The sequence below is a fragment of the Grus americana genome, chromosome 1 (assembly GCF_028858705.1).
Source record: "Grus americana isolate bGruAme1 chromosome 1, bGruAme1.mat, whole genome shotgun sequence".
NCBI classification, from domain to species: domain Eukaryota; kingdom Metazoa; phylum Chordata; class Aves; order Gruiformes; family Gruidae; genus Grus; species Grus americana.
The window spans coordinates 200,762,798-200,786,105 of record NC_072852.1 but is presented as its reverse complement, the minus strand read 5'-3'; the positions used below and the strand labels follow the sequence as shown (position 1 = coordinate 200,786,105).

The 23,308-nt window shown below is 36.9% G+C and overlaps 1 protein-coding gene across 4 annotated transcripts in view; it reads right to left on the bottom strand.

The window, feature by feature from the left end:
- Positions 1–23,308, bottom strand: part of RDX (radixin) — a 48,170-nt gene that overhangs the window by 17,093 nt on the left and 7,769 nt on the right. For 2 of the 4 annotated variants that reach the window (XM_054821895.1, XM_054821886.1), the window contains exons 2-8: positions 22,861–22,932; positions 13,725–13,808; positions 8,696–8,791; positions 6,186–6,460; positions 5,550–5,606; positions 1,045–1,128; positions 431–577 (exon numbers count right to left, since the gene is read on the bottom strand). In XM_054821895.1, coding sequence (XP_054677870.1) covers positions 431–577; positions 1,045–1,128; positions 5,550–5,606; positions 6,186–6,460; positions 8,696–8,791; positions 13,725–13,808; positions 22,861–22,872 — 755 coding nt within the window. In that variant the 5' untranslated portion in view covers positions 22,873–22,932. Of the gene's footprint in view, positions 1–430; positions 578–1,044; positions 1,129–5,549; positions 5,607–6,185; positions 6,461–8,695; positions 8,792–10,154; positions 10,189–13,724; positions 13,809–22,860; positions 22,933–23,308 lie in introns of those variants that run through there. The other 2 variants (XM_054821904.1, XM_054821913.1) reach the window with 2 other exon arrangements.

The window sequence follows — 23,308 nt, the reverse complement described above, 5'->3', positions numbered from 1 at the left end:
AGATACCAAAGTTTTTCATCCTCTAAGAGCTATAATCCTAGACACTGCTCTTACAAAATGTTTCTCATTAAATAAGTTGCTCAACTTCTCAATGTCGTCTTCATCCTGACTGAAGGGGAAGTCTTGAGGGAGTGAAAAGTACAGAAAGAAACCATATGAAGATAGTCTAGTTATACATCCATATTAAGCAACAAATTTAAGTTTCCAGAGAACTGCTCTTCCTTTCCCTTCTTTTGCATTCCTATTTAATCTTTAAAATTCAAATATTCTGGCAGTTAACGTCTCTCTCTTTTTCTATCTTTTACATAGATTAGAAGGTCTTGAGAACCTGTTTTACTAGATGTTATTGAACAGACAATAAGATGGGGTTTGTATAATCTCAGATATGATCTCCTAGGACAGAAATGCAAAATGAGTATTAGCTACTTACTTATCATCATGTTCATAAATATTCAAGCCCAAAGCATCAACTCCTAGCCACAATTCAGTTCCTTTTTTGTTCTTTATTTCAAAATAGTTGACTCCATACATTTCCAAGTCTTGTGCTATCTTAAGGTATTCCATCATAGAATCTTCCCTGATGAAAGAAGAAAAAAAATGGCATAGTGTAGACAAACCAAAACATTGTAAGAATAAGGGATTGCAGAATAACTAATTAGTATAAAATTTAGTTCGGAATTAAATCTCTCTCTGAAATTCACATGTATGTTGACTCAGATACTTGTAGAGCTCTAGACCCTAATACCCAAGTACAGTACAAGCATCGCACTTTGTCTTTTCACCCCGTGAGCTAAGGAAATAATAAATATATTCTAGAGGCAGGCAACTGTGGACAAAGGCAGTTGACAACCTTCCAGAAATCATGTAGGTAAGCCAATAGCCTAACTGGAAACTCAACCCTCACTGAAGCTGTCATGGAAGTTTTTGATAACTGCCTACCCTGATCGGAAGTAAGCAGTTTCCAAACAAATATGCTGCCTCCCAAAATACATCCTAATAATAAAACACACCTTAAAGGTCTTGGAACTTTTTAAACATAATTACCTTAACATTCCCCTGTGCTCTTCATGCCAGTTCTGTATTCTTTCTTCCCACTGTTCTTTTGTCAGTTTGTGCTGTTCTAACACACTGTGAATAGAAGTTGTTGCTATTAAATGACACCAACAATCCATTTAGCCTCTTAAAGTTACAAAAATAAGTTTGGTTATGCAGAATAACATATGCTTTAACTGAATAAACTTAAACATGACTTCCTATACACTGCTCATCTTTTTAACCCAAACATAGAAACTTGGTATTTCAACAATTACACTTTTAAAATAGTATGAAATCACTTCCTTTTTCATGGCAGTCTATACTCTTTGTATATTTATAAGTCACACCATGGCATATCTCAGCTTTCAGTAAAGTCATAAATGTTTGGCACACCTGAAAATGCAGACCTATAAAATCCTCATATGACAATGCTGCAAATTTATCTCTAGGTATGTACAGGTACACTCAAGGTTTCATTCTGCTGTCGTTTGAAAGAAAAAACTAACACATTAAGACAAGTTAGCAGACTGGTTTGTTGGGTGGGTTTGTTGTTTTTTTAAAATAAGTAAAATCAACAGTGAAGCAGTTTCAGAAAACTATTTGAGGTTTATCTATAGCAGGCTGCTATGATGGAATTATATTGTGACCTATTAGAGCTTTCAATGTAGTACTGCGGTAAGAAAGCAATTGCATATGATAACTTTATTATGCTTTTATTCCATGCAACTAGCACTTCAAGCATTCCTAGAGAAATTATTTTAAATAATTAAAGGACAACTTAAAAAAAAAAGATATATCACAAGATAATCTTATTAAAGAAGTCAGAACAGTTGCTTTCCTTCCTTTCTCTTTACTCAGGGAAGATTTACTACTTTTCCCTACATTTTTAGCAAAATACAATAAGGAATAGACGGAGTGGTGCAGAAGATATCAATGCCGTGCTTCTTCTGTTATAGGTTCTTTCTGTCACCCAATTTGCTACGCTGTCCCATACCTAATGAAGCGTGCTTTTCAGTGGTAGCCATATCATATTTTGATTTGCTTAGTGTGCATCCGTATCAACAGGCTTTCCTCCTCAAAACTGAGGCAGAGGTTTTAGTTTTTGCAGCTGCACAAAGCTGATGTGTTCATAGCTAAATGATACAAGAACATGTAATGACAAGACATCCTTTTTCTTTGTTTGTTTTCTCATCTTTAGCCTTGATTACAAGCATAAGCCCTAAATATAATACTTACAGAAGCCTGTTACAGAATGTGCAAAGAACAGCCTGCTTCGGCTGTAATAATCCAAAAGCATCCTAGCAGTCCTTTATCAGTTTCTACTACATAAAAAAAAATAATTCCAAGCCTCCTAGGACAATGTTAATTTATTAAAGAATTTCTGTAATTAAATCAGGCCTGATTTTTTAACATTGTGATATTTACATTGTAAGCTGCTTTCCATCATTGTTTCTTCTACTCCTTCAGCAGATATTCACAAAATGTTCAAAAGCTTTCATAGCAGTATAACTTCATTGGGTTAGCGTGGCAAGGTTTTGGTAGCAGAGGGGGCTACAGGGGTGGCTTCTGTGAGAAGCTGCTAGAAGCTTCCCCTGTGTCTGATGGAGCCAGTGCCAGCCAGCTCCAAGCAGACCTGCCTCTGGCCAAGGCCAAACCAATCAGCACCTCTGTGATAACATATTTAAGGAGGAAAAAAACAAGTTAGGGAGAGCTTTTGCAGCTGGAGAGAGGAATGAGAAGATGTAAGAAACTCTGCAGACACCAAGGTCAGTGCAGAAGGAGGGGGAGGAGGTACTCCAGACACCAGAGCAGAGATCCCCCTGCAGCCCCTGGAGAAGACCATGGTGAAGCAGGCTGTCCCCCTGCAGCCCATGGAGGAAGGATGAGGGGGTGTAGAGATTCCACCTGCAGCCTGTGGAGGACCCCTCACTGGAGCAGGTGGAGACACCTGAAGGAGGCTGTGACCCCATGGGAAGCCCACACTGGAGCAAGCTCCAGGCAGGACCTGTGGTCCCGTGGAGAGAGGAGCCCATGCCAGAGCAGGTTTGCTGGCAGGACTTGTGACCCCGTGGGGGACCCACGCTGGAGCAGTTTGCTCCTGAAGGTCTGCACCCTGTGGAAGGGACCCATGCTGGAGCAGTTTGTGAAGGACTGTAGCCTGTGGGAAGGACTCATGTTGGAGAAGTTCGTGAAGGACTGTCTCCCATGAGAGGGACTCCATGCTGGAGCAGGGGAATGATGAGAGGAGTCCTCCACCTGAGGATGAAGGAGTGGCAGAAACACTGTGTGATGAACTGACCGTAACCCCCATTGCCCATCCCCCTGTGCTGCTGAGGGGGGAGGAGGTTGAAGCCAGGAGTGAAGTTGAGCCCGGGAAGATGGGAGGGGTGGGGAGAGGTGTTTTAAGATTTGGTTTTATTTCTCATTGCTCTACTCTGTTTTGCTTGGCAATAAATTAGATGAATTTCCTCTCTCAGTTCAGTCTGTTTTGCTCATGATGATAATTAGTGAGTGGTCTCTCCCTGTCCTTATCTCGACCCACAAGCCTTTCATTATACTTTTTCTCCCCTGCCTAGTGAAGGGGGGGAGTGACAGAGCAGCTGTGGTGGGCATCTGGCCTCTAACCAGGGTCAACCCACCATAATAACATAAAGCTAACAAAAAATTTAAGGATAAAACAGGATATTGCAAAATACACTATCCTAGGATTACATCAGCGAAGTGTCCGTCTGAAAATAAAAGCCCTGTTGCCAAGCTCTTCTTCACAGAACCACAAAACGGCTGAGGTTGGAAGTGACCTCTGGAGGTCATCTTGCCCACCCCTCTGCTCAAGCAGGGTCACCTATAGCCAGTTGCCCAGGACCATGTCTAGACCGTTTTTGAACACCTCTAAGGAGGGAGACTCCATAAGCTTTCCAGGCAACCTGTGCCTGCACTCAGTCACCCTCATAGTGTCTTGTGCTTTCTTTGGCTTTCCAAATTAAGTTAAATTTCTACTTCTATAGAAATTCTTTGAACTTTCTTCTTTTTGATTTGAATTTGAGTTGAAAGACACAAGACAATGGGCACAAGTGAAATATACTTGAACACTATTTTTTATTTTATTTCTTTACTGCAAAGGTTGTCAGAGACTAGAACAGGTTGTCCAGAGAAGTTGCAGAGCATCCATCCTTAGAAATATTCAAAACCCAACTAGAAAAGGCCTTGAGCAACCTGCTGTAATCAGAATAGAATATTTGAGTTGGAAGGGGTCCACAACAATTACCTAGTCCGACTGCCTGACCAGTTCAGGGTTGACCAGAAGTTAAAGCATGCTATTAAGGGTTTTGTCCAAATGCCTCTCAAATACTGACAGGCTTGGGGCATGAGCCACATCTCTACGTAACTCTACTCTGACTAGGGGGACTGGACTAGATTATCATCAGAGCTCCCCTTCCAACTGCAAATGATTCTGGGTTTCTATGGTATCCTTAAAGCTATAGTGTCTTTGGCAATAGCCATCTCATTATTTGGTCCCCTCCATTCCCTCTTTGCATGCTACTGACAAAACGTTACTAGCAGATATGCAAGGACTATTCCAACAGAGTAACTCAGCAAGGACTTGATGCCTTGTTGCGGCCCAGCTCATAGTTCTGAGCTAAGAAATACACAGTAGTTTTGACAGGTGAACTTTAAGACACTATAAATAACTGGAACTGCAAATCTTTTCTCACCTTTTTCAGTGGATCTTTTCAAAGCTAGTCTACTTCGGGAAACAAGTATTTCCGACATTATACTGTATATTGTTCTGAAGTATTTTTAATTACGTACTTGATGGTTTTCTGGCAAATCTCCTGGTGACAGGAGGCAAACCAGGAATAATTGTATTAGAATTAATACAAAAGCTATGTGCTCACTGAGTGCACATGACTGGTTGAAAGCATATGCTGGGAGACCATCTGAACATTTGTCTACTGAAAAGGAGCATCTTAAGTATTTGAATTTGTGTTGTACACAAGTACTCCGGCATTCACAGGCTGTCATCATAACTGAGCAAAACCCAAGATTTGTGAACTAACATATTCAGTAATGTTACTGAGATGTTAGTTAGAACCAGTTCTACTGGTTCTACATCTCCCTGCATTCCAAACAAAGGGTATTTTTCTAGAAAGAGGTATAGACTTTACTGTCACAAGAAGGAAGTAAACAGCCAAACCCAAACTCTTCGCCAGGATTTCTAAAAATCTGAAACATTTTCAGAAATATTTCTTTCAATACTTTACCACAATCCTTGGAAATGTTTTTTTTTCACTTGCTAGAAAATTCTCAAGCTTAGTTACACTAATGAGTGAGTTTCCACTTTTAATTTTCAAACCCAAGAGAAAAAGCATGAGACTTTTAAAGAAACATCAAATTATTCCATGGCTCTCACTTATTTGAAAATGCATTAATGTTACATATTTAGTAAACACACATTTGCCCACAATACATCACTATGGATTCATCTACACTAACATAATTGTCTAATTTTGTACATTTCTGCTGCAATGCTTCTCTTGCTGCCAAAACATGCCAGGAGCATGGATTCAGTTCTGTAAAGAAACAGAAATATAATCTTGGTGTTTAGTTTTCCTAATCACCTAGATGAGTCACTGATTCAAAAAAAGTTTATGCTCAACAGCAATGGCAACAATTTAGTTTCTAAATTTTCTGTCCAGGCTAGCATTTTTTGCAATATATTTTATTTACAATATACTTTATAGTTATTTTCAGGAAGTTATCATCATTTAAGTGTGCAAAAACATCAAGAACTGAAGAAAAGGAGTGAACATCAAATGAATCTTAGTGACTTCTATATTATTTTGATTTTAATTTAGCAGAAGCAAGCTTCCAGGAACATTAGATCATTTTGGAGTACTTTGGACATTTGTTCAACTAAATCTGTGCAGATGGTTGTGGACAGGACAGGAAACAGGTCTCAAGAAACCCATGGTTGTGATGCTTCTTTGTTATTTAGAGTCTAAATTAGGATCTCTAAATTTGACTAGCATAACATGCACTCTTAAGAAAACTACCAGTAAATGCACATTATCACTTAATATTTTAATTATGAAAAATGTGCTGTTCAAGTTTATATGCAGCAGATGTAAAACATCTGTAGTCTCACTCACCGCTGAGGGAGAAGTCTGTCATTGGCTAGGTAGCCTAGTTTATGTATCTCCTTACTGTAATCTCCATACTTGGACTGGACAGCATAAGAAGCCAGAAGAACTGCAGTTTCTGGTGGGCAATATATTTCATCATTTAAGATCGCTTCTTTGACTTGCAGGAAGAAAAGTCTCTGAGTTATTTCCTGAATTAATTCTTCAGATACATCCTCTGGAAAAAATTTGGCCCTGAACTTGAACTGCAAAGGATTTTCTTTCCTTACGTCTTGCTGTGTTACCTGAGGGAGAGGAATCAAAAAAAAAATAAAGAAAAAAAAGAGCACTAAATGGTATATTAAATATAATTAACACAGTAGTAATGAACTCTTTAGCTGCTCTACACTGAAACCCAACGCTTACTGACAAGCCCACTGTGGAACTCACTAAAGGTTCATGTGGCACTGAATCAAGTACAGCAATTTAGATAAATCAGACAATTTTGAAATACTACTCAAACGCTGCTTAAGAGTGGGGTTTTTTTGTTGGCTTGTGTGAATTTGTATTTATCACAATAAAGATCTAGAAAGAAACAAGTTGTAACTATATCCGAGGATAAATTGCAGGAAGTAACAAATTAGGGTATCACAAGGTTTCTTTAGCAAGAACTACAGCACTTCAATATAAGTATAAACTTGGATTCCTTTAAAAGTATTTGAACTATTGAACTAAATAATTGTGCTTTGTTCCTGTGCAAACCCACAGCATTCTATTAAACACATTATTCTTCTAGAATAGTTACGTCTTGTAATCATGATTTCTGTGAAGAGCTCCAATGTGGTCATCTTAAGTGAGCGTCTACTTCAAATTTCAATAAAAACTCAATTTTATGTAAATTTTCCATATCATTTGGGTCCAGCTTTCAGCACCAATTATGACTAAAGCAAAAACTTTCAAACCAATTTTACGTTAAACTAATTTTAACATAAATAATCCAGTGATTGTTAAAAGGTACATTCATAAATCTCATACATTCCTCAAGCACTTTATTACATATTTAATTTTATGTGAACTAACAGTCCCTCTAGAACTTTTTCACTACACATGAAATGATGCATCTGTCTGCTTGACTTGTAGGAAGTATAAAAAACTGTAAATACAATGCAACCATTTAATCATATATGTAAGGCAGCATAAGTACTATATTCAACATTTCAGATGTCAATTTTAAAAGTTTTGCTCATGTTTCATTATTGTCCATCTGCTTCTGATTTACATACACAGTATTTCACTTTAATCTCACCAGTGATCAATTAGTTGTGCTCTTAACATAACAAAACCTTATTTGCACATCTACTCTGTGATTTATCAAATCTTATCTGCATTTAACACAAATATTTAAATAGTAACTTATAAGTTAGAGCCAGTTTATGATGATGCATTTAAGAATCAAACATTACAAGCTTGGGGCGGGGTGGGGGACAGGGGACAATGACCAACCAACCAAAAAAAAACCACAAGAAAGATAACTGCCTTAGACCAAGTTAAAGAAATTAGCACACACTTGATGCTCCTGAACTGCACCAGCAACTTAACTTACTAAAGACTTTCATAGAGCAACATTTTGTGTACGTTTCACAAATGATGCACCAAATCCTGTAATCTTGAACCACTGGAGGCAAACCATTAGGGTTAGCAAAATATTTGTAGCGCTACAACATTTATTGCCTATGAAACAAGACACAGATGTGAAATTCTAGCAGACAGCTTTGGTGGTTAGCAGGTTCAACTCACTGGTTTTACCACAGAGGAGAAGGAAAGATTATACAAATGCAGAGAGTGGGACTTGCTTCTAAAAACCTCCCAATTTACCTCCTAATACTGAAGATAAGAAGGTAATCTTGATTAAGTTGAACTAAAAAAAAAAAAAACCCACAAACCTCTTTATTCTAAACAATGTCATTAAAAACTTGACAGCTGATAATAAAATAAAAAGTTACATTCAAATTCATAAACAGAATTTAAAGTAAAGGGACCTGGTTCCCAATAGATGAGAGATACAAGGTGCTCAGTGCTGTTGGGGAAAACAAAAGTTATCTTAAAATCTTCCTATTTGATAACTAAACAGAAGTTTAGGAGCCTATTATTGGTGCCTTGTTTAAAGATCTATAGCTGTATACAGGCAAATCCCCAAAGCTCAAACACTTCACACACAACTGTAAAACATTTATTCTATTATATTTTGCTATGTGAAAACAGGACATCATATGAATTTAAGTTTTCCTAATGCATGCATCACCACGGTACTGCAAATACAGGAAACAGTATCTCCTTCTCAAATTAAATGTTGATGCAGCTTTGCATATCCTTTTGTAACTAACTAAACTTAACACTGTATTTTGTCATTTAAAGCAAATGAAAAGCAATTTTTCAACTAAATTTGAAGCCAGCTATATCTCACCTACATTAAAGCAGAGAGCCTTATAAAAGTAGTATTTCAAAACTGTACTCTTGCCTAGATGTTAGGGAATCGTTACCTTCTTATTTAGCTTCAGCCAAGTTGAGTAGCCTTTGCTGTCCACATACTGTAGCCCAAAAAACCAGACTTCACGAAGACCAACAGTTTTCACCACCTAAAGATAAATGATCCATAATTATCAGTAATCACTACAACAGGAATTTTTTTATGATAATTAAGCTACAGAAACCATCTCAAACTGAAATATAATCAGGTTTTACAAGAAAAAAAAAAAATTGTAGCAAAACATCAGGTTGAGGGAAGCATTCACCTCAGAGTTCTAAACTCAAACACTGTGTTGCCAAACTACCAACCGGAACGTGCAGCTTACTGCGTACATCAAACTCAGCACCTGAGGAATACAAGGTAGCAAATGGGACCCTGATATTTGAAAGCAGTTCTGGGAAGTGATCTGCAGACCCACAGAGAAGTAAGTCCACTTCAACAGAAGACAACTGGTGAAACTAAAATAAAGAATAATACTTGTGGACAAGTATGATGTAATGAGGATGAAGCACCTCCTTCAAATATTTTCAAGATCTTCTAAGAGTGAATGAGATAAGGATGATCTAGCTGATAAACCATACATGGATTTTCTGTAAGATTTCTGATCAGGTCTATCACCAAAGGCTACTAAAGAAACAAAATTGTCCTTGAACAGAGGGAAGGCCTTTTTACGGATATACTAGTTAAAAGGAAATTTAAAAAAAAAAAATAAAATCAAACAAACTGTTTTTACAACAGACTTGTAGTCTAATGGCTAGGGAAGTCCCCCAGGACTTCATATATGATCTGCAAATAAGGATGAAACTGATGTGACAAAATCTGCTGTAGAAAACCTATAAAGATCTGTGAATGCACAGTAAAAAGGAAGATGAACCTCAAAAAAAGAAGATATTTAATAAAAACAAAATGCTGTACATAGAAAGACAACAATTTTAATTATGCGATCAAACTTCTTGTTGCAAAGGAAAAAAGCAACAAAGCTGTTATATTACTATACACGTCTATGGTATTCCCAAATCCCTAACACTACATATGGACTAGTCACATCAACTTAAAGGATGCTGCAGCACTGGAAATGTTTCAGAAACGTTGAAAAGAATGATCAGTGATATTGAATATTTTCTGCATAGCTAATACAAGAACTAAGACTACTGACAGAGAAACGAGGAAAGAAAAAATACGATACAGGTCTATAAAACTTGCATGGTATGTAGAAGGAAAATAGGGAATGATTATTCAGTATTTCTCATAATGTAAGAATTAAGAGAATCAACATAAATCATTAGATAGCAGGTCAAAGCAAACAAATAGAAGCACTTTTATTACACAGAATGAAACCATGGAACTATCTTACAAGTCTTGCATAGTAAAAATGCACATGGATTCAATAAGCAATTAAATGGAAAGGTCCAGCAAAGATTTTAAATAACTGTAAACTCTGGCTCCAAAAGATCCAGGATGGCAGTACTTACGTATGTTCTCAGGTTGGACCATGCTGGCAAGCTGGTTTACTGAAGGCTGTTTTATGGAAGCATTCAGATGCATGTGAAGTAAATAGAATTTTACACATAGATCCTCCTCCATTTTAAAGTAGTACTATCGGGTTGCAAAATTAAGATTTTGAGAATTAGAAAATGTCACAAGATAGCTCTGCAAACTTACTTCTGATGCCTTGCATATTTGTATTATTACTTAACAATCATTCAAGTGCACCTTTTTTCCTCCTCTATCCTTTCACCTTCAAGCTCCAAAGCACAGAATTGACAATGTTCATGGATCCAACCTAATTCCTCTAGCGAACAGTTATTTTCTCTAGAATTCCTACACCATTTACTTTAGAACATAAGAAATGTTAAGAACAAGTTCATGTTACTACTATGGTCCTAAGTAACATTAAATTTGGTATCCCAACACAGAAATTTTAGACCTGCTGCTTCTTTTGGCACAGATCTCCTATACATTGCTGATCAAACTACTTATGGCTTTATCAGATGACTCTGAGAATGTTCTTTACTTTGCAGCTGTCCAAGTTGAGCCTTTGTACCTGATCAACCCTCTGAGCTGTAAAAGTCAGTAAGAACTGCAGATGCTCAACAGCTCTGCCCATAAGGCAGAAGGGGACGAGTGGTTATGCTCACATCAAAACATTTTGCTCTTACCTGCTAACTATGGCTTTTCAACTGAGACGCACACTGCACATTATTTAAATACAGACAACTTGTCTACTGCAATACAGAGTTGCACACGCTTGCAAATCAACACTAAGAACAGCTTACACATTAGCCTGTTTTACTTCGGGCTCCACAAATAAGGAAAGAGCATCATCTATCACTGCCTCTCAGCTCAAAGAAACGAGAAGAAAATTTCTGAAACTTTGTACTAAAATAATATAAGTGCTTATACATTGCAGTAGCGTGATATGACAAATAAGTAGAAAAAAATCTGAAAAACAGATTTATCTACCATCACATCCTACAACTTGACTATTAATAGGCAATACAAACTTCTTGGAGAAGAAAAGCAACTAGAGAAATATACATGTTTTGGCAAATCAAAACATACACATAAAGACAATCTAGAAAGAATTTCATTGAGTCAGCTTCCTAAAGAGCACGAGAGAGGCTTCTGCAATATCCAGGAAAGACAGTGAGGTATAACTTGAAAGAAAGGAGACAACCCTCCCGTTCTTTCTGAATGGTAACTACAGTAAACCAGAGGTACTGATGCTCAGTGATAAGATCTTATTGAAAACAACAAAGCAAAACAACCCCCACCATTACCACCCATGTGTGGAAACATACCTACCACAGGGTTCTTCCTCTCCTAGGAAAGTTACAGATGCTAAACTGGTTGACTAAAGGAGGACAGATCCCCTTCTTGCCTGTTCTGACAATTGATAGGATAGACAGAAGGACTAACAATAAATCTGTCTTAAGACACCTTCTGAATTACAAGTAATTTTAAAAAGAAATGGGTTTGTGCAATAAATAAGAACTATACTGAGTTTCACAATGGAAGAGAAAAGAGAAAGCCACAGACCTCAAATGCTGAATTCTTGTCTGCTAGTAGATAAGACACACACATGGAACGGGAAACAAATCAACAACTCCAGAAAACACCAATTAAAAGCTTAAAAGACTGAAAATAGGACAAGTTGTTCACCAAAAACAGAGAGGAGCACTAGACAACAGGTAAATTCATGAGGAGGTTATTTTCTGCAAGCAATAACCAACAAGTCTACTGTCACGTCCACCATTTCTGCATAAGCCCCGAAGACCAATCCTTTCAATAACAGTGCTATTCAGTTACCTTTCTATAGAGAAAAGCATAACTTTCTTCTGAAAATTTCATGCTGCTTTTGCAATACAGTTCAGCTCTTGATGTTACTCTGTGGAACTCACATATGAGTCTAAGATCAGGCTGAAAATGCTTCTCCCCTCACACAACTATGCTGGCTGATTTTGCTTGACCTAACAAATTTTCAATTTAAACTTCCAGAAGTTGATTGTAAGAGCTGGTGAGGTGTCAAAAGCTACACAGTGAAATGAGGAACAAAGTTGAAGAGAGCATGAAAAAAGAATTCAGAGCTGTGTCTTTGCTCTCTGTTTGTGAATGCCCCAATTTGGGTGAACCTGATTACCTGGGCACAAGACGTTACACAGCAGAATGTCACCCCACCCAATACTGCATGGCAGAAGATAGCAAAGGTTGGCAAAAGAGAAGTAACAGCTTGAGGCTTCTGTGCTACAGAATACTATGCTTTCTATTTGATGGTGGTGTTGGTTAGACAAAAAGCAGGACAGCCTGTTTCTTCAAGAAGTCTTTCTAAGAGTCACCAAGCCTATTCCTATGTAGAGGCTGAAGATACATTGCTACTGATGTTAAGAGAAAGGGGCAGGGGGGTTGAAGAGTTAAGAGTCAAACAGTCGTTTCAAACAAAAATTGCAAATGAAATTTCTTTCCTCTAAAAGAAAAAGCTCAGTGTTACAAAACTATAAATATTCTCCTCCTTTCAACTTACATACTAAGACATTTAATAGACCGTTAAAGGTCAATTAAAGGTTCAAGAGTTCTTTAAGAACTCTTTCAATGTGTTATTTTCTCTTAATACCCATTATTACATACTTTAAGCATCTATAGAGGAGTGAACAGAAACAACAGTTCTACGAGACATAATTGTTGATATAGTTAAAATTGTTTTTGAAGAGTAATTTCGAATATTTCTGCATTTTTTACTAAATGCATACATCTTGGATCTACATAACATATTTACTGGTTTCTCAAGGAGAAACCAAACCAGACATTGACAAGCTTCTCTTCTGTAACACTGCACAACCTAGATCAAAAAATTGTTTCAAGATTCTGATGACTAACATCACATAAAATGAATGTGAGAACAATCCTTTTTAAGAAATCATTCATTTAGTCCATTTGACTGGTGTATGACAGACACACTATCAAGTGAGAATGCGTAGTTCTGATGGGGCTACAATCCATAAGCACGTTAAAGCCATCATTTTCACTTTTCCACTTAGTCTGTCTTTTTTTTTAAGTTGTATTTCAAACTGGATCACAGGACAACATTTCTTTTCTAACATTCAGGAAGTGGAAAAGTATCTACAGCTTCCATTCTTGGAAAAAACCCAAAAGATGTTAGCTTTCCTTAATGAACATTTATTGTTACGTTTATTATTAAATAGTGAAGACTATACAAATTTCTCATACATGTAATTCTAACAATTATATTGCAGTTGCAACTATAATGTGATTAGACATAAAAAATATTAATTTCAAAGCACTTCTATATGCATGACTCAACTGAAGCCTCACTGTTAATCTATTTACACAGAGCTGTCTTTGAATTTAATACTCCATGAGAAGTAATGAGGAAGTTCAAACTAACTGAGAGCATAGCTTAGATAATGTAAGGAAAAACATAATCTAGACATGAGAACACTTCCGCTTTCTCAAACTATGCCTCAATACCCACAATGGTTTTATGTGTTTGTGCACATACATACACAGAGACACGTATAAGTTACCTGATCAAAGAGCTGCTTGCCTGTTGTATTGGGCTGGATGGCAAATTCCAACTCTGCATCCATTGTGGTTACTCTGACATTGATCTACAGAAAATAAAGAAATATTTAAATCATACTGTAACAGTGTAATGCTTCTATACACTGTGCTTAGCCTGTAAGAAACAATATATGGTAAGTAAATTCAATAATTTTAATGGTCTTGTATACACACAGAACACAGCAGATATAAAAATGGAAAATTTGAATCTGTAAAAAATCTCAGCTTTTATTTAGTATAAAAGTATATTCAGGATAATATTTAACACTAGGTTTGAAGGTCATACTAGGGAACAGAGTTCAAAATCAATTTAATGGGATAGCTCACGTGACTACTGAACACTCAAAGAACATTGAGACATTTAGCTACCGGGCACTATCTTTCAGTGGGCTTCCCAAATGTGTTCCTAGTTACATACATTATCATTTTAAGGTATTTATACATGGCAATATAAGACGACAAGCAGCCTCCTGCCCTGCCATTTCTAAAATTAAGAGGTTCAGCGGTCTTAAAGTATATAGGACTTGAGCTTGCAGACCTCAGGACAGACTAATAGCAGATTTTACATCAATGGTAGGAACCATACAATTTAGCTCCCCTTAATACTGATCCCATTCAATTCCCTTACTACAAGGCTGAAAACCCACCACCATTCAATGAACTACTACTATCTCCTGAAATAGAGGACCATTTTCCAGATGACTCCTGACAGTGACTGGTCTTATTTGTTCTAAAACAAGCAGGCAAATATTCCATGAGATATCTGGATGCCTATCTTACTTGGAAGTACAACAGTCTGTTCCAATTTCTCATCAACTGGTACACAGAGAAGCAAGAATTTTCATGAAAACAGAACAAAGTACTAAATACATGGTACTGTCTTCTCACTGTTAAAATGGTCCTTCACTCCTACTGCCAGGGTATCACATTGTATTTATCTTTAGTGAATAGGAATATAAAGTGGCAAAGGTCAAACCCACATTGCTATAAATGCAAAAAAAAAAAAACCCCAAACATGAAATTTATTTAAGATACTCAGATATATTCTAATTTCTCTCTCTACTACAAAATATGGAACAGGAATAAATTAGGACTTGTATTACAGGCTCTTAGACTACTTGATCTATGCCTGTGTAAACCATTTCTATTAACTATTTCCCTAATTTTGCCACCAGGTGGAATACTTTGAGAACTGAGAGTCTGGAAAAAGTGTCCACAAGACAGAACACAAGGAAGATAAAGGTGTGAAAAAGAAAACTAGATAGAAGTTAGTCCCCATGCAAGAGATTAAGCTTGTTCACTCCCTTCTTTAGTGTCAAGGTAAACAACTTTGGGCATGAGCTGGATACACAAGACAAGAGTAGTGCGAGCCTGAGGCCCTCTCGGTTATAGACCTGCAAACAAGGAAGATAGCAGGGGGTTAACAAACTTTTTTTGTGTGCAAACACTGATAAAGAACAAGAGTTGAAGGCTTTGGAGTAAAAGATAGTAAATTTTTATTGCAAAAAAAATAATAAATAGAGGGTATGTGTCAGGAGGAGGGAAAAGAAGTGTTTTCTGTAGATTCTCTCACTACCCATTTCAAGACAGAAAAAAATTGCTTATTCTCTAACAGAACAACCCATTTTACATAGTAGGTCTAATTCACTGCCAGCTGCACTGGTTTAAGTGTGTGGGGGGTTGCCCATTAATTACAAAAAGTTAAATTTTATTAAGCCGTTTTTAAATTTTAAAAATGAAGCCTGCTTTAAGGCAGCTACAAGTAAGCAAGTTACAAGGGATAAGGCTAAAATGTAACTTTATTAAATGCCAAAGCACTCTGTTATGTAACAGCAGCATTGCCAAAACAAGAAGCATCACAAAAGATTTACAAAGCACAGCAAGTTCAACTAATTCCAGCAGACTTTAGAGTTGCAGCAGAACTTCTTACATAAATATCCTTGTAACAAATGTCATCTTCTACAAATGCAAGAATTACTACCTGAAAGTCTCTATCCTCACAAGAATTAAAATACTCAAACAGTAAAATAATAAATGTAATACAGAGGCAAACTCAACACAGCTTGTAGATTCTGTTCTCTTCTGGATGTTACTACCTCAAATAAAAGCAGAGTGCTGTAAGAGTACAGAACTGCTACATCTACGATAAATACAAACACACATTAGGAGTACCTAGTCACTTCTATGCATTACAGTAACTGCTGAAGTCTTCAGCAATTTTATTTTTCTCTGAACTTCTGAGTAACAGATCACCCAAATGCTAATTAATATTTACACTTTCAGTTCTACTAAGAAAGTTGAAAATTAAATGATAGCAATATTAAAATATTACCTTTTATGATATGACTTAAGAAGAGACCTATGAAGGTAACACTACAGTTGATCATTTTCCTTCTGAAGATGCTTGGACTGGCTTAGATTTTTGGCATACAAATACTGAGCTTTTACAACCTTATAACATGTTTCACAGCTTCAGTTATTTCTGGGCATGGAAAATAAGCAGGTTACTTTTGGCAAAACCAGAGACTGAGCCCAGAAAGTTTACTTCTCAAATCCAAGCCTCGATCACACAGCTCGCACTCAACAAAAATCAAAACTCAGGTGTCAGTTGCGTTGTCTGTAAAATAAAGCTAATCAACTACATTAAGAGCAGCCATGGGGGAAGTTTCCACATTATAAATAAAGCAGGGAATTGAGAAAATGCAGGCAGAGAAAGATGGCTCAGTAAATTCAGCAATGGACTGTCACTCATGTAATCTGCTGTTGGGCATCCAGCTACTTTGAAGTAACACTCCTAACGTGACACTGGTGACAGGGTGAAATTATCTGAACCACAAATTATGAAGACAGACACTAATCTGAACATGACTACTCTGAACCGACTTTACCACATGAATACAGAAACAGGAAGGAGCTCTTGCAATAGTGACAAGAGAAACGTATGAAGGTTTCCTGCAGCACGTGTTGGAAGGCTACCACTACTTATACCACAAGACCCATTTAATGCCTGATTTTCAATCTCGCTCTCACCAGGATTACACATCTTCCTTCAAACTTCAGAAACTATGACAAAGCACTAGACAAGATTTAGCCAATTACTCAGCTGCTCAGTCATGAGACAAATCCCATTCAGCTGTGCACGGGCTCGGGGTAAGACCTGCAATAAGTCTCATTTGGTATATTCATATGTAATTTTGACTGAAGTCTGAGTAGATGCCTTCAAAGGATCCTACTCTGGTAAATTAATCAAGAAACTCTCTAGGTGGTTCTGCAATTCACAGCAGTATGCCTGAGCAAACATATTTTTTATTTTAAGATTAAAAAGTGGCTATAGGTAAACATTATTTTTGGTGCCACAGTTGAACAATTTATATCACTTATTACTGACCTAGAGATCTCTACACAAATATTAAATACTAAAATATAGTGATCATGTCTGGGAAATACTTAAAAATGCTATTGTAGGCTTAGTAACGGGGTAACTCAGACTTTGTGACCTCTCTGGCAAGGTCCACGTGGTGAGAGATCCTCCCCACCAGGCAATGTCATACCTGAATGGCAGCTCCTCGATGACAGACAGAATCGACACCCAGCAATACAGCACTCCTAGACCAGCCCTCTTACACCCAGCACCACAAATCACTGACTTGGGCCACTGCAACATACACAGTAAACAAAAAACCCCACCAAACCACCAAAAATGCTTCCATCACCCAACCCATGGAGCTATATATAATTTTAATGCAGGGGACATAAGACAGCTTCTCAGCTCCAACTTTAGATATATGACTATATTGATGTTCATCCAGTAAAGCTAGGACAAGAAGTGCACTCTTGTGCTGGGAAGAAGGTGGCATTTAAAAAGAAAACCCACAACCCATAGGCAAAATATGAACAACTTTAGGGTTTGCCTCTTTCTGGCAGAATTCCATCCTGAATATATTGCCTTTATACAGCTATACATTAAATTACATAAGCCAAGCATCTAGACAAACATAGGCTGTATTTAAAAGGCCATAATGGAGAAGATAAAAGGGCACATTAATTAATTATTTTAATTTAAAAAAAATTCTAAGAGGAAGAAAATGCTTAGCACAAAGTCTTCTTCAGTTGGCTTCCTTTTATAAACAAAGCTGCTGTAAGAGGGAATAAAGAACACAGTGAAGTTTAGCATAGCACAGAAAAAAGTCTGCTGGACATTTAGGAAAACACTACTGCAAAGCTGTATTTCAGAGCACCAAATCTCTGTTTAGAATACCAATACCTACCTCACAGCTTTTAAAGTGACTGTTTAGCGTGGCTCATTTGCCTACACTGAACACTATAAAACAAGTGGCCAGGGACAGAAACCTTTCACCACAAAAGGATCACCAAACATTTGGAAAAAATTGCTACAAAAAGCATAGTTTCTCCTTATGTCAGACAAAGCAATATCTGGATACATATATATACTTTTAAGTCTATTTGTAATAAACTTTTCCCAAATAATAATGCTTTAAACCCTTACATTGTGACAGTTATCTTCTTCACCTTAAAGAATCACAGAATAGTTTGGGTTGGAAGGGACCTTAAAGACCATCTACTTCCAACCCCCCTGCCATGGGAAGGGGCACCCTCCACTAGACCAGGTTGCCCAAAGCCCCATCCAACCTGGCCTTGAACACTGCCAGGGATTGGGACATCCACAACTTCTCTGGACAACCTGTTCCAGTGCCTCACCACCCTCATCATAAATTCTTATATCTAGTCTAAATCTACACTCTTTCTTTTTAAAGTCATTACCCCTTGCCCAATCACTACTAAAGGCCCTACTAAAAAGTTTGTCTGCATCTTTCTTGCAAGCCCCCTTCAGGTACTGGAAGGCTGCTCTAAGCTCTCCCTGGAGCCTTCTCTTCTCCAGGCTGAATACCCCCAATTCTCTCAGCCTGTCTTCACAGGAGAGGTGCTCCAGCCCTCTGATCATTTTTAGTGGCCCTCCTCTGGACTCGCTCCAACAGCTCCATGTCTTTCTTGTACTGGGGACCCCAGAGGTGGGGTACAGTACTCCAGGTGGGGTCTCACCAGAGCAAAGTAGAGGGGCAGAACCACCTCCCTATGTTTGAGGAGAGGTCCAAAGGTTAACGTAGTGACTGTGCAATAACACCTTAAATTGTGGAGGGTTAAAGTTAGGTACTACAAGGAAGCGTAGAAATATTTTTTTCAAGTCCTTAAAGCAGTGAAAGAATACAACAAAAATATAATTCTCACATGAAACGTGTGCGCATGGATGTTATTGTTCCAGGTATGTTCACTGACTATACTCTTTATTGGTTTGGATAAATTCTTTCATAGATAAATTGCTTTAGATTGTTTTTTATAAATACTATTTTATGAGCTGTGGCAAATGTCCTTGTAACTTGATCTTGTAAATATTAATTCAATTTTTAAACATCTACATTATTCCAGAATCTAGTATCTACTCCTTCTGAATATAAAATATCACAAAATGCTGAAGAAGTCTTAAAAAATAATTATTTTTTAATCTTAGACTTTGACATCTACTCCTGTTACTACCCAGCATAATGCTTTCTCTTTCACGCCTTGCAGTCTTGTACAAAAATGCTGCAAACTACCAGGAAAAACAGCTTGTAATTTTAACTCCTCTTATACCCTGTAAGTGCAACTAATATTTCAGTCAATTAAACCTAATCTTCTTAGCCTATGAAATGATTAACAGTTATGTAACTAATGATGTCTAATTTTAGTTTCTATGTTTCTATTTTTAGTGAAGATCTGGGAGAATGGCATACAGCTGAGAAACATTTTGTATCTGTTCTTTTAGGAAGAAAGCACTGAAAATAAGATTTAACAAATATTCTATTCTTCGGTAAGCAGAGAACTAAGCACACTGAGAACAGCCCTATTAACAGCTCCAATTTTGATTACAGCAGCAAAGACCTAATTAAACAAAGCAGTCATCAGGTTTTTTTAGGTGGATTACAACAGAAGCTAAATGAAACTTTGCACTGCTAGGCAGAACTGAGAATATTAAGTCTCAGAACTATTTTGTTTTAAAAGTACAGGAGATGCTGAGTGAACCGCTTGAAAGAATGGAAAGGCACTTTGTTACAAACAGCCAAAGTGAACAAACTTTTCTACTGAAGCAAATAAGAAAATGTTTCAATAATGTATATTTTTCAGACACATATTATATTACTATCTGAGGACTAACATATTAAAGTCACTTGCACACTTTATTTAAGGCTATTTAACCTAGTAGCCTCTAAGACAGAAAATCCCCAACACATAACAATGACCTTTTACTAGCATGTGTAAGAAGATCATTCACAGTGACATGAACCTTATTTCAGACTGGGACTTCTGGGAAAAAATGAAAGATCTTTGCTTTAAAATTCAACTATGCCAAGACCCTTTACTAGTCTTCATTTTACTTAAGTTTGTCTGGAATACTACATATTTTTCAACATGAAAGCAAAAAAAGTGAAACTGAAATCTATTCCATTGTTTTTTCTGTGATTTAGTGTCTACTGATTCTGTTTAAACCAATCTATAGCTTCATCGTTTGTTACACACAACTAAAAAAAATTAATTTGAAAAATGTAGAATTTACTTATAATTGTACTGCACAGGTTCACATATTAACCACATGTACAGATTTTCTGAAAACTATCAATTGGATCATTACAGCAGAATCTGGAAAAACAAAAAAATATATACCTAAATAGATCACAGTAATACAGAGAAGAGAGCTATAAAATAACTGTCAAAATTCTCACCCATTATGTTAACTGGGTTTTCTTAAGTCTTATCCATGATTATTTCATTAGTTTCCAGGTTAAAAGACCTCCAATAAGAAAACTACAGAACACTGACAGTCTTATTGCAACAGCTGTTGAAAATGAAGAACAAGGAGTTGAAGCACAAACAGTTTCCGGACTAGGAGTACATTTGCTTATTGTGGATTGTCTTTAAAGACAACTGCTAAGAGCTACAGTGAATGTCCAGAGCAAAAGACCTTCTACAGTCCAGTACTATCAAACACTAGCAGAACAGCAAGACTCTTCAAAGAACAATGTTGGATTCATTAAACAGAACCAATGACTAGGCTCTTACAGTCTCTAAAGAAGGAAGGAAAAAAAAAAAGAGAGAGAGAAAAAAAGGGGAAAAGCTCCAAAGCAATCTACCAGTTAAGAAAAAACCAGAGCAAAATCTGAGGTTTGACTTTTACAGGAAAATTACTTTATCTTTGGCATGTGTGCTACTTCTTCATTAACCAATTACAATTATAGAAACCTGTAGTTTACAGGAAGAAATCCATATGACATTTTTCAAGAAACGTAATCAATTTAATTTCATTTCTTAATGATTCCTTTTACTTGACTTCCTTCAAAGTTCTCACACACGCCTACATCATCGGGAGACATACAAGAACGTTCCAACATATGAGAACTCTATATAAAACCCTTCATAAAAGGAAAAAAAAAATATCTCATCTTTGGCCTGAGTCCAGCTTCTTTCCTAAGATCTCGTAGCTAATTTCCATTCCTAGGGTGGATTGTAAGCTCTTCCAACACCTCTGCAATTTCAGTTCTAAGGATATTGCTTTTCTTGTGAACAACCCTAAAACTGTATTTCCTACAATTTTCTCAGGTCCTTAAAATAGAGGGAACCCTGCCTGCCTAAATTTCACAGTTCCAATCCCAGAATTTAAAAAGAAGTAACCTCACTCAGGTTGTCTTTTTTTCTAGTCATCACTTCTGTGACTTCACGGATTGTAGCTGCATGAAGTTGGAGGCCTCAGGAACCACATGGGCTCACAGTGACACTCTGCCTTATTCTTAAAATACAGTTTTCCAGTTGAGAAGCTCTGTCAAAGGCACTACTCAATTATCATAGCCAGGACTCAAAAAGGTCAGAAGATGGTACGCTTCTAATTTATTTTCCTGCCCTTAATACTGCAGCCTTCTGTAAGAAGGGGGCGGGATACAAATAACTACTTCCAGCTTCAGAAAGAGCTAAGATACTGCTCCAAATCCACAGGGGGGAAAGAAGAAATTACAGAAACAATATGGTATGGCTGTACCAGTTCCAAATACTGGTGTGCAATACAGACTATTTAAACTGGTAATTTCTGAGTAATAGCAAAAACCTTTTATACATCTATGTATAGGTATGTATATGTGTACACACATGCACACAGACATATTTATTCATAGTAATATACCTGCTCCGCTCCTAATCTACTACGTCAATAAAACATCAGTAAACAAAGAAAGCCTGAAAGCTACTACATAAACCAATTGAGTTGAAAAGAAATAATCTCCCCTGACAATTTGGTTCCCTTTCTGAATACTTTACTCACTGGATACAAGGGGAAGAGACAACCAAAAGTCATTTAACACATGGCGAATGAAATCCTAAGCAACCAATATTACATCAACAGCAATAGAATCAAGGTGCTAAATAATTATCTCCTCAAAGAATTCTAGAGCTATTATCAAAACAAAATTGGATTATTTCTTTTTCCCCTGCATAGAAAGTAGATGAACTCTTATCTCAGCTGAAGTGAAATGAATAGGAGACAACAAACATTGCTTATTTCCTCCTTTCAACACTTACTTTCTAGGTTATACCCTCTATGATGGCAAAACTCCCACCTAATTTAGTGCTGTTGCTGTCACAGACACTTTACACATGTTCTATCTTCCCCTACCAAATCCTGCAGCAAATCCTTTCACTGATTCTCACAGACGTTGAGTCAGGCTCAAATTATGCCTCCATTAACCACTGTGTATCATCTCAAAGTCAACAATTCCTGAAAAGTCATTCCTCCTGCCAGCCAAATGGGCTCTAAGCTCATTGTGGTTTATAAGTACTGCCCCCATCTCCATGCAACTTGCAGTACCAAGCTTTCTTGATCTTTTTTCACATTGGTAATTAAACTATCTTAACTCCAATTGTACACTACCAAATCTTATGAAATCTAGAAAGGGCAGAGTCAAAACAACTAGAGTGTTACAAGATCACCGTTCTAAAATGTGAAAATCCTGTCAGATTTTAGATGAGTAAGCTCATCTACAGATGAGAATAGCTACTTACCGGTTTCGGCATTTTTCTTGTTTTCTTTAGTCTCTTGTCCACTTAAGCCTTCTACAAACTATTTGTCCCCTTCTGTCAAAAACAAAATTAAAAGGGTTATTTTAAAATTAATCATAACAGAGTTCATGTACCTCACAGCAAACAGTACAAATTCCAAAGCAGGTAAACAAGTGCTCTACATGTACAAAATACACTTTTAAGTAGATAACATAAAGAAAAAGAATCTAAGTTATCCAGTACCAGAATCTACAGGTCTAAGTAGCAACCTCCTGTCTAGTTTTTTTAGACTAATAATCCACTAATGTTAGAATAAAGAGACAACAGTTCCCCAAGTGCTACAAATTCTTTTTAAAACTTTTGATATCAGACACCTTCTAGTATTAGAAACCTTTAACATTATATGCGAGAAAGTAAAATTTGTACAAGGAACTCCAAAGCTGCAATTTAA